Source organism: Pantherophis guttatus, chromosome 2 (genome assembly GCF_059756535.1).
Source record: "Pantherophis guttatus breed Tessera chromosome 2, ASM5975653v1, whole genome shotgun sequence".
NCBI lineage: Eukaryota > Metazoa > Chordata > Lepidosauria > Squamata > Colubridae > Pantherophis > Pantherophis guttatus.
Genome location: NC_142064.1, coordinates 292,915,822 through 292,931,818, shown reverse-complemented (window position 1 = coordinate 292,931,818; position 15,997 = coordinate 292,915,822). Strand labels below are relative to the sequence as shown.

At 42.9% G+C, this 15,997-nt stretch overlaps 1 protein-coding gene across 1 annotated transcript; it reads right to left on the bottom strand.

The window, feature by feature from the left end:
• Positions 1–1,241: 1,241 nt before the first annotated feature.
• LOC117657006 (uncharacterized) lies at positions 1,242–15,442 on the bottom strand. The gene is made up of 6 exons (XM_087885003.1): positions 15,378–15,442; positions 14,582–15,186; positions 14,214–14,328; positions 14,036–14,097; positions 5,596–5,725; positions 1,242–4,564 (listed from the first exon to the last, which is right to left on the bottom strand). The coding sequence occupies exons 2-6, from the start codon at positions 14,993–14,995 to the stop codon at positions 3,393–3,395; spliced, it is 1,893 nt and encodes a 630-aa protein (XP_087741129.1). The 5' UTR covers positions 14,996–15,186; positions 15,378–15,442; the 3' UTR covers positions 1,242–3,392.
• Between the last annotated feature and the right edge of the window lie 555 nt (positions 15,443–15,997).

Here is a 15,997-nt window from a genome sequence, read left to right as displayed (position 1 = left end):
TCTATCCATTTCTTAATGTTTGACCAAATTTTTTTTGCTGCCGGGCACGTCCACCATAGATGGTAAAAGGTTCTTTGCGATTTCCTACATTTCCAACATGTTGCAGTTTTTTGGGTTTATTTTTTCCAGTCTTGTTGGTGACATATGCCATCTACAAAACATCTTCAGCTGGTTTTCCTTGTATGCCACTGCTAATGTTAGTTTTGCGTTCGCTTGCCATAATTTTTCCCACTTCTCCAAATCTATTGTATACTTAAAATTTTGCGCCCATTTGATCATTGTATCCTTCACTGTTTCCTCCATTTTATATTGTAATAGAAATTTATAAATTCTGCTAATTAGTTTCTCTTCTGATTCTAATATAATTTTATCTAATTCTTGTTTCCCTCTGTAGATTTCGTATATTTTTGTATGTTCCTTGTGTTTAGATTGGATTTGTGTGTAAGTCCACCAGTCGATTTCTCTGTTTAGGTCTGTTTCCAACTGTTGTTTTGATTTCAATTTTCCTTGTTCTTCAATTAAGTCTTTGTATCTAATTACTTTTTAAAGTTCTGTTAAATTTGGATGTCTTACTGCTTCTAATGGTGAAAGCCAGATCGGTATTTTTGTGTAATGCTATTTTTTGATCTTTAGCCAAATTTGTAATAGTGCATTCCTTATTGTGTGTCTTTTGAAATAGGTATGTTTTGTGTCTCTCGTCCCAGAGGAAAGAGTGCCAACCCACTTGTATTTCATGTCCTTCAATTGTTAATATTCTATTCTTTTTTAATTCCATCCATTCTTTTACCCAGGATAACACCACCGCTTGATAGTAAATTTCCCATTCAGAGTGTGCTGTTCCTTCTCTATCTTTTGTATCTTGTAGTAGTTTAAGTTTAATTCGTGGACGCTTCCCCTGACATATAAATTTGGATGTTATTTTATTCAGTGTTTCAAAAAAAAAAATTTCTAATTTTATTGGAATCTAAATCTTTATCTGTATTATTAATTTATCGTAATTGTTTTCTTTTATTGACGAACTTCTTGCTGATAACCAAAAAAGAAAAAGAAAAAAAAAGAGGAGGCGGAAAAAAAACAAAACAGTATCAGATTAAGAAAAAGGGGAAGAAATATAAAATAGCAGATGGAAAACCACTATGAAACAATGCTTAAAAAGGATAAGCTATTTATTTATATGTCGTATGTTGAGTAAATGTCTAATTTGTGTTTTAATAAAATTTATAAAAAAATTTTAAAAAAAAGAATAGAATAGAATTCTTTATTGGCCAAGTGTGATTGGACACACAAGGATTTTGTCTTGGTGCATAAGCTCTCAGTATACATAAAAGAAAAGATACGTTCATCAAGAATCATGGTACAACACTTAATGATAGTCCTAGGGAACAAATAAACAATCAAATCATATTAGGAAACAGTCAGTATAAATCGTAAGGATACAAGCAACAAGGTTACAATCATACAGTCATAAGTGGGAGGATATGGGTGATAGGAACGATGAGAAGATTAATAGTAATGCAGACTTAATAACGAGTTTGAAAGTGTTGAGGGAATTATTTGTTTAGCAGAGTGATGGTGTTCGGAGAAAAACTGTCCTTATATCTAGTTGTTCTGGTGTGCAATACTCTATACCATCGTTTTGAGGGTAGGAGTTGAAACAATTTATGTCCAGGATGTGACGGGTCTGTAAATATTTTCACGGCCCTCTTTTTGACTCGTGCAGTATACAGGTCCTCAATGGAAGGCAGTTGGTAGTAATTGTTTTTTCTGCAGTTCTAATTATCCTCTGAAGTCTGTTTCTGTCTTGTTGGGTTGCAGAGCCAAACCAGACAGTTATGGAGGTGCAGATGACAGACTCAAAAATTCCTCTGTAGAACTGGATCAGCAGCTCCTTGGGCAGTTTGAGCTTTCTGAGTTGGAGCAGAAAGAACATTCTTTGTTGTGCTTTTATGTTATTCAAAATTTCCCCAAATCCCTCCCCCAGGGACCCAGACTGAATGTCCAATCCCCGCCCCACATAGTGTCAAGTGGGGCAAATCTTCAGGTCTTTTCATCCATCTGGAGTTCCAGGACGGTTGGCCTTGACTGGCTGTAAACAACTCCACTCAGCAGCTAGTAATTCGTGAGAGTGAACCTCCTTTATTCACATGGGCCATCTTCACACCAGCTCTCTTCCCAAACCCCAATGCCATGCCCACCCTCCCTGTTACTATGGCAGCCAATAGCAGGCAAGCATCAAAGGGAAAACCCATGCTGGAGATCCAGTTGACACTCCTAATCCTTCTTTTCTGTAGACTAGCCACACCCAAATCCTGCAACCGTTCTTCATACGTTTTAGTCTTCAGGCCTTTAATCAACTTAGTTGCTCTTCTTTGCACTTTCGCCAAAGTCTAAACATCTTTTTTGTAATGCAATGTGTTAGAGTTTGCAGCAATCCAACCAACACACAAGTAAATAATTCAGCAGGATTCATTTATACAAGAAACTTCTTTATATACAATAATATACAGTATGATGCATGTATACAATTCCCATGCAGCAGAAGTCAGAACCAGAACTCAGAATCCAGAAGTCATAATCATAGAAGCAATATCATACAGAGGCAATATTGCAAGGACAAAAGTAACTCATATATACAAAGTCAAGCTAAGCCACGCCCAGGCTCCGAGATGTCTGGGTCACTAAACAGTCCCCATTGGCTGACGTGTTATCATGTCTATTCCAATTAATGAACTCTTATACACTGACATGATGACCAAAACTGGATGCAGTATTCCAGGTGTAGTCTTAGTAAGGCTTTATAAAACGGTACATGATTCTGATTCTATGCCTCTGTTTATACAATCATGGATTATATTAGCTTTTTTGGCTGCTGCCACACACATGTGACTCATGTTTAAGTGATCATCCATTCAGACTCCCAAGGTCCCCCTCACAATTACTGTTTTTGAGCCAGGTTTCAAGTAATCTGTTTTTCCTGCCCAGGTGTAAAATCTTACTTTTCTCCACATTAACTTTCATTTTGTTGGATTCAACCTTGTCTCATTTGGATCAGAAAGGCACAATATGCACACACATACAAATCTATAGAGACAGGGTGGGTCAGTGGTTAGAATGCAGTACTACAGGCTAATTGCCCACAGCCAGAAGTTCGATCCTGACTGGCTCATGGTTGATTCAGTCTTTCATCTTTCTGAGGTCGTTAAAATGAGGACACAGATTGCTGGGGACAATATGCCAACCTTGTAACCTGCTCAGAGAGTGTGGTAAAGCATTGTGGAGTGGTATATAAGTCCAAGTGGAATTGCTATTGCTATAGTTTCTCCTGAGCGTGGATCCTTTTATGAGAAGTAAGATGACCATTCTGAGCAAAACTCTTTCCACATTCCATGCATTTATATGCTTTCTCTCGTGTGGATCATCATATGGGAAATAAGTTGACCACTTCGAGCAAAGGTCTTTCCACACTCCATGCATTTATACGGCTTCTCCCCAGTGTGGATTCTTTTATGCATAGTAAGTGTACTGCTATGAGTAAAGATCTTTCCACACTCCATGCATTTATACGGCTTCTCTCCTGAGTGGATCTTTTTGTGGATTCTAAGACCACTGCTCTGAGTAAACGTCTTTCCACACTCCATGCATTTATACGGCTTCTCCCCTGTGTGGATCCTTTTATGCACAGTAAGTGTACTGCTACGAGTAAAGATCTTTCCACACTCCATGCATTTATACGGCTTCTCTCCTGAGTGGATCTTTTTGTGGATTCTAAGACCACTGCTATGAGTAAACATCTTTCCACACTCCATGCATATATACGGCTTCTCCCCTGTGTGGATCATTTTATGGGAAATAAGACTACGTTTTTCAACAAAGGTCTTTCCACACTCCATGCATATATATGGTTTCTCTCCCGTATGGATCATCTTATGGGAAATAAGATTACCACTTCGAGCAAAGGTCTTTCCACAATCCATGCATTTAAATGGCTTCTCTCCTGAGTGTGTCCTTTTATGGGAAACAAGATTACTGTTATAAACAAAGGTCTTTCCACACTCCATGCATTTATATGGTTTCTCCCCTGTATGGATCCTTTTATGGATAGTAAGTGTATTGTTACGAGCAAAGGTCTTTCCACACTCCATGCATTTGTAGAGCATTTCCCCAGTGTGAACCCTTTCATGGGAAGTAAGTTGCCTGCTTGTTCTAAAGCATTTTCCACATTCCAAACATTTATTAGGCTTCTCTTTTGTATCAATAGCTTTTTGAGATATAAGGAAGTTATTTCCAAGAGAAAGAATGAATAAATCCTGTTCATTTACTTGTACTTTAGCTTTGATTAGGTTCACACTTTTTCCAGTATATTTTTCCCTTATTTTCTCTTGTTGGGCAAGAAAGTCTTGCATTCGTGCATCAGTGGAAGATGAGCTTTCCTGATTCCAATTCTTTGACTGGTTTCTCTCATGGCTTTCGAATTCCATTTGAATTCCAAACTTCTCCCTTCCATCTTTAGCATTGATCACTTGCAACAGTTCACAGGAATCTTGATTCTCCTGCCTATTTTTACCTTCAAAGCAAAAGGGAAAAGAAAATGATAACAAGGTTAGAGAAAAAGATCAAAGTTAGGCCTCAACTATTTTAGTGTGAGATCACACGAGACCAGTAGTGCAAGATCTCAAACTCTTAATCTCACGTGATCTCACACCGCAGTACTTTAGGCCTGCGTTCGTTTAAGAACTGAGGACTGCACGAGATCCAGGACAAAATTCACTGAAAACGAAGAGGCTTTCCCTCTCTTTGCAAAGCATTTTTCCCTGGATCTCATGCCGGCCTTGGTTAGCAGAGAAAAGACCCTAAAGCACTGTAGTGCGAGATCACGTGAGATCTTTTGTGCAAGATTTCCCACTACTGATCTTGAGTATCTCTCACTACTTTAAGCCTCTTCTTTCTGCAAATTCACCAAAGTAGGTAAAGAAACTGATGGCTCACCACATCCTCTCAAGGTAAACCGGGGAACAGGTAGGGCGAATGTTGTTGCAACACCTCTGCTGTCTTTTATAAGTGTGAATGACGGCTGTGGTGCTGCAACATTTGTAATTTCAGGAGTCTTAAGTACTTGGGAGTGGGCTAGGTCGTAACTTGGAACAGTCGCTAAGTGAACTGTAGTAACTGGGGGATCACCTGTACCTTAGGATGCTCTGAGTGACATTGCATGAGGCCTTTGTTCTTGAACTGGATTGGGAGAATGCTCTTCCATAGGCTGAGTGTGAAAGTTCTGTTCTCACACAATTTGAGGAGGTTTCAGAGGACAAATGACAACACGCTCCTCTCACATGACCTCCAGAGGACACATAAAAGCACACCTCGTTCTTCTCAGCCCCCACAGGTAAGTTCAAATAGAAATGGAAAAATACAGATAAGAAATGGCAGAGAAAGCATCTAAGCAAAGAGACATTCACTCCTTCCTTCCTTGGAGCACGAGAAGATCCTTTCCTTCTCCCTCCCAGGAGACGATATCTGATTAGTAGTTTTTTATTAAAAAAGCTAACTAGAATCTGCATTCTTGAACTCTCTGATTGGGGACTAGAAAACTCTTACCCAGAGAGGCCACGTTCCTATGGTTTTCAAGCATGACTTCCAAATGCAGCGCTTTCTGGTCAGGATCCAGCTGAGACCATTCCTCCTCAGAGAAAGACACAGCCACCTCCTTGAAGGACTCAAGACTCTCCTGAACACGGAAAAAACAGAACAGAACAGGAGGATTCGCAAGATCTGTTCATCTTCATCAATGATTTAGAAAAGAGGATAGAAGGGGAACTCATCAAATTTGCAGACTAGGCCAAATTGACAGGAATAAAAACACTCCAGAATAGTGGTCACCAACTGGTGGTTCGTGGACCACTGATAGTCTGGGAGAAAATTTTGGTAGTCCGCAGAGAAATCGTTGCATTTCTCTCGGGGAGCCCAGCCAAGGTTTCCTGCGCCGCTTGCCCTTCAGCACTTTGACTCCCAGAGACAGAATGGGGTCCTTCAGGCAGTTAGCTTGGCCGCCTGTTAGCAGAGAGAAGCAGCCGGAGTCAACCCTGGCTTTGCTGTCCATTTCAGATGCTAGATCAGCCCCCTGCAAACTCGTTTCTCAAGGAGCACTTGCTGAAGAGGCACGGGAAACTTCGGCCGGGCTTCTCGAGAGATGAGTTTGAAGGGGGCTGATCTAGCATCTGCAATGGACAGCAAAGCCAGGGTTGACTCCGGCTCCTTCCCTCTGCTGTAGTGCTTCCTGAACGTGGTTTACCGCTGTGAGCCCCAAGCGCTCCCTCATCAATCCCCTGCAGCAGCTCCCCTCCAGCCGGAAGATAAAGCCCAGTGCCGGCTCTCGTATGCCAAGCCGACCCTTCGTCTACTTCAACCATCCCCCATTAGGGGGACCCCACAAAGCTCTCACCACCCCTTCCATCCTTCTGCCCCCAGCCTTTTGAATGAGGTGGAAATCCTGGATATTCAGAGGTTGGGTAGCCATGGCCGGGAAGAAAAGGAATAAGAGCAGCAGCGGTTTCAGGAGGAGGAGGAGGAAATCTCCCCCTCCTCCTCCTCCTGGAGATATCTTTTTTTTTTTATTAAAAAGTTTTATCAAGTATTACAATTTTTTTCCTCCCTCCTCCCCACCTCCCCTCCTCCACCCACCCCCTCATCCCCCCTCTCCCTCCAACCCCCCTCCCTCCCCACCCACCCCGGACTTCCCAGGGCAAATACAGGGTATAACATTTAACAATCATAAACTAAAATATGCTAACTTTCTGTAGGCTCCATACTCCCTCTTGCTCTTTAACTCCCCTTTCAACTAACAAAACATAATTCAAAAAGAAAATGTTGGTTTCATTCATAAGCTGTTTGAAACTTTTTAGTCCGATATTTGTTTTGAATATAGTCAATCCATCTTCTCCATTCCGATATATATCTTTCATTCGAATGGTCCTTCGAGTATGCCGAAATTTTTGCCATCTCTGCTAAATTTGCTACTTTTAGTGTCCATTCTTCAATGGTAGGTAAGTCTTCCTTCTTCCAATACTGCGCCACCAAAAGTCTGGCTGCTGTTATTAAATTTAAAATCAATTTAGTCTCTATAACCGTACAATCTGTAATTATACCTAACAAAAAGAACTGTGGAGTAAATTTTATCTTCTTTTTGAGAATGTTTTGGATAATCCATCATATTTTTATCCAAAATGCCTTAATTTTTTTACATGTCCACCATATATGATAATATGTAGCATCATTACATTCACATCTCCAACACTTGGGTTGCTCACTTGGATACATACAGGCTAGCTTTTTAGGATCTAGATGCCATCTATAAAACATTTTATAAAAATTCTCTCTTAAGTTTTGGGCTTGCGTGAACTTTACATTTCTAACCTATATTTTTTCCCATGTTTCCATCATTATTGGTTCTTCAATGTTTTGTGCCCATTTTATCATACAGTCCTTAACTAGCTGTTTCTGAATCTATTTCTATCTTTTTATATGCATTTGACTTTGGTCTCTAATTTGTTTTACCAAGTTCTCCTCATTTTGCGAGATACCAATTTTCTGATCTTCTCTCCATCTAGGTTGCAGCTGTCTATACTGAAACCATGTTTGAATTATCCTTTCTTCTCTTAGTTGATTCAAAGATTTTAGTTGTAAGATACCTCCTTCCATATTAAGAAGCTCTTTATAAGTAATCACATCTTGTTTTTGCTCTCACCACCCCTTCCATCCTTCTGCCCCCAGCTTTTTGGATGAGGTGGAAATCCTGGATCTTCAGAGGTTGGGTGGCCACGGCCGGGAAGAAAAGGAAGAAGAGCAGCAGCGGTTCCAGGAGGAGGAGGAAACCTTCCCCTCTTCCTCCTCCTGGAGATATCTTTGAGGTACCGTATTTTCCGGCGTATAAGACGACTGGGCGTATAAGACGACCCCCAAATTTTCCTGTTAAAATATAGGGTTTGGGCTATACTCGCCGTATAAGACTACCCCTCTTCCAACGCACACCAAATAAAAATTAAAAAAACATCAACTGGCTCACCCACAATGTAAAAGCAGCTGTGCTAGACCCAAAATGGCCCCTGAAACAAGCAGGAACCTCACACAGCCACAAAAAGCCCCAAAAAACAACTTTCACACTTTACACACACACAACACAACACAACACAACAGGCTCATCCACAATGTAAAAGCAGCTGTGCTAGACCCAAAATGGCCCCTGCAACAAGCAGGAACCTCACACAGCCACAAAAAGCCCCAAAACCCAACTTTCACACTTTACACACACAAAATTCCACATACAGCTTTGTGAGATTTTGTGTGTTTGTGTAGTTAGAGTGAAACACTACAGAAACACACTAAATCTCAGAAAGCTGCACAAATATTATTTTATTTTATTTTATTTTTATATGAAAGCTAAATTTAAAACTTCCTAAACTTTAAATGGCTAGATCTAAAAAAGAACAACTAAAAAAAAAAACCCAATTAACTATTTTTTTTTAAAGCTCCCAAAGGGGAAAAAAACTTACCCAATAGAACAGGGGTCTCCAACCTTGGCAACTTTAAGACTTGTAGACTTCAACTCCCAGAATTCCTCAGCCAGCTTTGTTTTGCTGGCTGAGGAATTCTGGGAGTTGAAGTCCACAACTCCCTGCCTGCTTGATTGCAGGCAGGGAGTTGCTTGCTGATGGAATGGATTCAGGCAAGCGAAGCAAGGCAAGCAGCTAAGGCAGTGGTTCTCAACCTTCCTAATGCCGCGACCCTTTAATACAGTTCCTCATGTTGTGGTGACCCCCAACGATAAAGTTATTCCTAAAACCATCAAAAATATGTGTTTTCCGATGGTCTTAGGTCAGGGGTCCCCAACCTTTTGGACCTCAGGGACCACCAACTTCATAATTTTAAATTTCGCGGACCACTAATACGAATCCAGTGCACCGCTTGCTGAAGCACCTGGACTCCCAGTATGGGATGGGGTCCTTCAGGCACTCTCCCTCCTGTCTGTCTCTCTCTCTCTGTCTCCCACTCTTTCTCTCTCATTCTCTCTTTCTCTCTCTCTCATTTTCTCTCTCTCTCTCTCCCTCTCTTTCTTTCTCTCCCACTCTTTCTCATTCTCTTTCTCTCTCCCCCTCTCTCATTCTCTTTCTCTCTCCCCCTCTCTTTCTCATTCTTTCTTTCCCCCACTCTTTCTCTTTCTCTCCCCCCTCATTCTCTTTCTCCCCCCTTTCTCATTCTCTCTCTCTCTCTCTCTCATTCTCTCTGATTCTTTGATTCTCTTTCATTCTGTCTCTTTCTCTGTCTCTCATTCTCTCTCTCTCTGATTCTGTCTCTTTCTCTCATTCTCTTTCATTCTGTCTTTCTCTTTCTCTCTCTGTCTCACTCTGATTCTCTCTCTCTCATTCTCTCTCTGATTCTTTGATTCTCTTTGATTCTCTGTCTCTTTCTCTGTCTCTCATTCTCTCTCTCTCACTCTCTCTCTCTGATTCTCTCTGTCTCTCTCTCATTTTCTTTCATTCTGTCTTTCTCTCTCTTTCATTCTTTGTCTCTTTCTCTCTATGTCTCATTCTGATTCTCTCTCTTTCTCTCTCATTCTCTCTCTCTCTCATCTCATGGGCCAGCCAGTGTCTTGGGGCTGAGAGGAAGTCAAGCATCTCCCTGAGAGACTGAGGGCCGAAAGAAGTGTGGGAGCGAAGCACTACTTGAACTTGTGCGGCATGAGCATTCGCCTTGGTATATTTGCGCCAGCCGATGGCCAAGGCAGCCCTCATCTCTCTGCTGAAAGTGCAGCATCAGGATTCTGCCTTGCTATATTTGCGGCGCAAGGCAGCCTTTGTTTCCTGCTGCTTGGGTCTCAGAGCGGAAAATAGCGTCTGATCCGGAGAGCAGCTGGATTTTGCTCTCTAATCCGGATGCCAGATCGGCCCCCTGCAAACTCTCGTCTCTCGAGGAGCGCTCCCTGAAGCGGGGCTGGAAACTTTGGTTGGACTGCTTGAGAGAGGAGAGCTTGCAGGGGGGCGATCTGGTGTCTGCAATGGAGAGCGGCATCCGGCTTTTTCTCTCCGCTGTAAGAGCGCTGTAAGAGCGGCAGCCCTCATCTCCTAATGCTTGGGACTCGGAGCGGTAAATGGTGACTGGTCCGGGGGGCAGCTGGATTTTGCAGTCCCAAGCACAAATATACCATGGTGAAGGCGGAATGCTGATGCCATGCAAATGCAAGTAGCACTTGACTCCTGCACCTTCCAGCCGTCGCCGCCGCCACTTCAGCCCGCTTGGGCCGCCTGCCCCCCCTTCCATAACAGCACCTATTATCTCATTCAGGCCAGCATGGGCTGTGTTCCTTTTCGCATGTGGCACCACCTGCAAAGTTGCACATTGCACATGCCACAAGTAAAGAGAAATTTCCTGACAGTGAGAGCAATTAATCAGTGGAATGACTTGCCTTCAGAAATTGTGGGTGCTCCAACACTGGAGGTGTTTAAAAAGAAATTGGACAGCTATTTATCTGAAATGTTATAGGGCTGAGCAGGGGGTTGGACTAGAACAGGGGTCCCCAACCTTTTGGACCTCAAGGACCACCAAATTCATAATTTTAAATTTCGCGGACCACTAATCCGAATCCAGCGCGCCGCTTGCTGAAGCACCTGGACTCCCAGTGACAGGATGAGGTCCTTCAGGCATTCTCCCTCCTCTCTCTCTCTCTCTCTCTCCCCGTCTCTCTCACTTTCTCTTCCCCCCTCTCTCTTTACCACTCCTTCTCTCTCCTTCTCTCTGTCTCTGTCCCTCCCTCTCTCCCCCCTCTCTCATTCTGATTCTCTCTGATTCTCTTTCATTTTGTCTCTTCTCTCTGATTCTCTCTAATTCTGTCTCTCATTCTCTCTCTCTCACTCTCTCCCTAATTCTCCCTCTCGTTCTCTCTTTCATTCTCTGTCTCTTTCTCTCTCTGTCTCATTCTGATTCTCTCTCTGTCTCATTCTCTCTCTGTCTGTCTCTCTCTTTCATTCTCTCTCTGATTCTGTCTCTCTCTCTCTCATCTCATGGGCCAGCCAGTGTCTTGGGGCTGAGAGGAAGTCAAGCATCTCTCTGAGAGACCGAGGCGCACGGGGCACCAACAAGGGCCGGAAGAAGTGTGGGAGTGAAGCACTACTTGAACTTGCACAGCATGAGCATTCGCCTCGGTGTAATTGCGCCAGCCGGTGGTGCAAAGCTGCCCCTCATATCCTGCCGCTTGGGACTCAGAGCAGTAAATGGCGATTGGTCTGGGAAGCAGCCAGATTTTGCTCTCCATCACGGATGCCAGATCGGTCCCCTGCAAGCTCTTGTTTCTCGAGGAGCGCTCCCTGAAGCGGTGCGGGAAACTTTGGTCGGGCTCCTCGAGAGTCGAGAGCTTGCAGGGGGCCGATCTGGCATCCACAATGGAGAACAAAATCCGGCTTCTCCCTGAACCAGATGCTGTTTACCGCTCCGAGTCCCAAGCGGCAGGAGACTAGGGCTGCCTTGTGCCGCAAATATACCAAGGCTGAATCCTGATGCTGCACTACAGCAGAGAGAAGAAGCCGGATTTTCCTCTCCATTACAGACACCAGATTGGCCCCCTGCAAGCTCTCGTCTCTCGAGGAGCCCAACCAAAGTTTCCCGTGCCGCTTCAGGGAGCGCTCCTCGAGAGACAAGAGCTTGCAGGGGGCCGATCTGGTGCCTGCAATGGAGAGGAAAATCCGGCTTCTTCTCTCGGCCTTAAGAGTGGGGACTGGAGTATGGGCGGGGTGATGTGGGCGGTGCAGCCGTGTATTCCTGTGCGCGGGCCAGATTAATTGCTCTCGGGCCATATCCGGACCAGGGGCCATAGCTTGAGGATGAGTGCAATATAACAAATGCAAAAATAAGAAAATTTCCCTGTGGACCACCAAAATTTTCCTGCGGACCACCGGTTGGTGACCACTAGACTAGAAGACCTCCAAGATCCCTACCAACTCTGTTATTCTGTTCCATTGTTCCCAAATTCTCAAAGCAAAGATATTTACTAACTTAAATTGCTACACAAGTCCTAATTTTAGGTGAGAAAATGGGCAAATCTGAAAACTACTTTCACTGAAGAAATATTTGGGGAAGTTTTATCAAGTCCATTGATTCTCCAAAACCTTCAGTGCCTTTCAGTAAAGTAATCCCACTTCTGGATCACCTGATCTATCACTTTGTCTATCATTGATTGATCTAGTAGTATAAGCCATTGGCTGAAAGGAAGAAAACAAAGAAGAGAAAATTCCCCGGGAAAATTATTTCTCAGCCTTTGCAAATCGGGAATGTTTGATCTCCTAACCGAGGCGCAAATCAGAGGATTGGAAATTATTTTGTAGCCCAAAGTACCGTGATTACATGCTCAACACGGCCACATCCTTTGGATTTTAATAGTCTGCTTTATTTTTTAATTCAATTTGCTTATTTTTTAAAACATTATTTACACATATCAATGTGTGAATGGTGTGATACCCGGGGATCATACATTTCAATACAAATAAACATAGTATTGTTACTCATAGTTCTTACATTTCCTTTTCACCATTTCATATCATTTACACATACCCCTTGCTACCGCCCTTCAGTTCCTAAACCTCCTCCTCCTTCTTTCATATATTTTAATATCAAATACATATGTACTATTATTCCTCTCTTATTTCTATCTCTGTTTTAACTTTTTTTCCCATATCACTATAATATTCAAAGATGTTTCTTTTCTATTTCCTATCTTTTACCTGTTTTATTATTTATATTTCCCTTATTTAGCTCTTCACATCTATTTATGTTAAAGTTTCATCCTTCATTCTTTCATTATTCAATGTCTGAATATATGCTTCTAATACCAATCAAACATTTAAGGTACAGTGCCTTAAATTCATGTTTTTCCAATCCTTCAATCTCTGTAATTCTACTATTGATAAACCTTTACCTTAAAATATATTCTTTCATTTTCTAATCACCCATGGTTTAATTCTAGCATTTCACTAATCATATTTTTATACATTATTTCATAATACCATAATTCAAACTGTAATTTTCTAATTAATGCTTCATTCTTACTTATAAGTATTCATAATTTCTCTATTTTACTCTTCATACCTATTTATATTAAGATATTACCCTAACGTCTGTTGCACTACATACAAAATAATTATCCAACCTATATAATTCTAATATTAATAAACATTATTGAAATATATTCATGGAAGACCTTTTTATTTCTCCAGGTGGGCCTGGCCTAACTTTCTCCCTCTTTTTAAACAATTTTAATATTTTAATATTTTTAATATTTTAATACTCAAAGTTTAAATTTGTTTTAAATTGATTGGGGTTTTAATCTGTCTGGGCCAAACTATTTAATTCGATTTTATTCCTGCTTTTAAATTTTGTATGTATGTATTTTATTGTTGGCTGAGTCCTTCAGGATTAGGGCAGTATACAAATCAAATAAAAGTAAAAGTAAAGTAAAAGAAGATCTTTTACTCTCTTCCCCCCACCCCCCCTTATCCATCATCTCTTACCTATGTAAAAACTTTTAGTCTTTTTTTTTTGGCTTGCCTCCCATATTCTTCTCTTACTCCATCTGCTTATTTTTGAACTACAGGTTATAAATATGGCTTTTTAAAAATGGTATTGTGGCAATGTGAGTATTTATTTATTTTTCATTAGCCTTGCACAATTCCGAGTCAAAGAATTACAAAAAAAAATATTGGACTCTAGCAGTTCCTGCCACTGTGATACGTTTATTCCTATTTCTTGAAGGACTTTTTAAAAAATTGCTTCTTCTAAAGTCAAAGTTGGACGAGTACCTAGGAGAGCAAGATAACCAGAGGAAGCTATGCTTGCTGACAGCAACCTGAACCTGTCATTCTGCTCTCCATGTTGTGGATGAACACAAAAATAATCCAGGCCAACAAGCGCGAGAAATAGAAGGAGGGAGCCCTCTGCACACCTGCTTCACTTCCTGAAGGGAAAATAAAAATCTAATAACTTTTCCCTTTCTTACTTGATTTGGAGGTTCAACCGCTGTTTGATCCCCGTCATAAAAACCAGAAATTCTTGGTTTCTCTGTAAGGAATGAATAATTTCAAAATGCATCATTAACAAAATAGAAGGAGATATTCTGTAGAAGAGAAGAGAGAGCGAAGTTAAGACAGATGGGAAATTGGAAGGTCTTCCATTACCTCCTGAGATGTCCTGACTTGGATCTTCCCAAGGGATCCTTCTGAAAAATACCTCCTGAGGAGGATTTGATGGGTTCTTCTTTCCCTCAGGATCTCTGATCTCCACAGTGCAGCACTTCAAAAAGGAGGAAGGAAAAACAATGCAGAATTAATATACATTACACAACATAAAGTGGATTTTTATATTTGGAACACAACCTCAAAGCCCCCAATATCCATCTGTGAGGTTGAGTGAGAAAACAAGGGAACAACTTCGTACAAGAATTGGTGAATTTCCACATATGATGAATGCCAGAGAAGTTTGGGAAGGAGGGTGAAGTATTCAAACACTTTCTCTATTCCCTTCTGAGCTCCCTAAAGTCTCTCACCTGCAACTGGACCTGCTCCTTCTGCTCCTCCGCCTGGCTCAGGAGGAGGCCTTCCGCCAGGGCCACCGCCTGGGAGCTGGTCTCTGCTCCACACTCCCGCACCCAGCCCTCCATCTCTGGGGGCAGAAGGAACAGGAGATGCTCCAGAACCACCAGGTCCAGCATCTGGGCTTTGGTGTTCTTCTCTGGTCTCAGCCATCGCCTGCAAAAGCCATGGAGTCGGCTGCAAAGTCCTCGGGGACCCTCAGCCTCCCGGTATTGGATGGAGGTCCAGGGCGGAACTTCTGAAGGGAGGATGGTTTCCTCCTCCAGGATCTCCTGCCCGGTTCTTGTCCAGAGCTTCGCCCCCTTCCCAGGCTGAGCAGCTGAAGGGCCTTTTCCGGCTCCCTCCTTTCCAAAAGGTTGTGTCTCCATCCTTTCTCTGTCCTGCAGAGCAACTGCAAATGGCTCCAAGGACTCTGGTGGGTCTCCAGATGCCTTTTCCTTCACGGGACCATTTCTGGGGCTGCAGGACTGATCCCTGCAAGGGATTCCGCCCTTTTTCTTCTTCCCCCAAGAGAAAAGTTTGCCTTGCAAAGACCACAAATGGCTTCCAGTTTCTGTATCTGAGATGGGAAGAAAAAGAAACGCCAAGAATTAGAAAGTGGAATTCAGCCACTGGGCGACCTTCCCCCAACCTGCCCGGAGGCCCCCCCCTCCGCCCCCCACCTTCCCGGCATCCCGCTTCTTTCGCTTCCCCCGGCAGGGAGAAGGCGGCTGGGGAGCATGGGACCCGGGAAGGACACCCCCCCCTCACCCGGGGAACCTCTGGATGTCCCCCGCCAGACTCTCCCGCACCTCTCTGCCACCTGCGGGGCCCCAAGGGTTAAGAAGAACGAGTGCTGCGTCCTAGAGAGGCAAGCGTTTCTGGTGTCAATTCCTTCACACCTCCTGTACAAAGGCAACCGTGATGTTAGCCCTCCAGTGGACCAATGGGGAAGCGCCTGGAGTTCCCTTCCGTTGGCAGAGGGCGCCCCCTGGTGGATTTGGGGCGAAGCGCCAGGATTATAGAAAGGGCTGGAAAGAGGAGCGTCTTGGTGGGGGAAAGGAGAGGGCGGGGAGGATGGGTTTGGGAGTAGGAGGAAAGGCCCCTCCCAATGGCTCCATGTCAGACAAAGGCTTTTTCCTCTTTTATATCAACCCAAATGCATTGAAGGAAGTTTTCGCCTTTCTTCTGTTGCGTTTCTAGACCTGTTTGGTTATTTCTTCTATATAGTGAAACTACAACTCCACCTCTTTCATTCTCTCTGTTTCTTATTTACAGAAGAGAAGAGAGGAGAGGAGAGGAGAGGAGAGGAGAGGAGAGGATGCCATCATGTCTGCCCTCCTCCTCCTTTTCATCAGACTAGAAAATACCCAGTTCCAGCAACCGTTTTT

Excerpts from the sequence above, each read along its gene's own strand:
- LOC117657006 (XM_087885003.1), bottom strand. The coding sequence starts at position 14,995 with ATGGAGACACAACCTTTTGGAAAGGAGGGAGCCGGAAAAGGCCCTTCA. Across the intron at positions 14,329-14,581 it reads AGGAGCAGGTCCAGTTGCAG|TGCTGCACTGTGGAGATCAG; the intron begins GTGAGAGACTTT and ends TCCTTTTTGAAG. Across the intron at positions 4,565-5,595 it reads TAGGAACGTGGCCTCTCTGG|GTAAAAATAGGCAGGAGAAT; the intron begins GTAAGAGTTTTC and ends TTTGCTTTGAAG.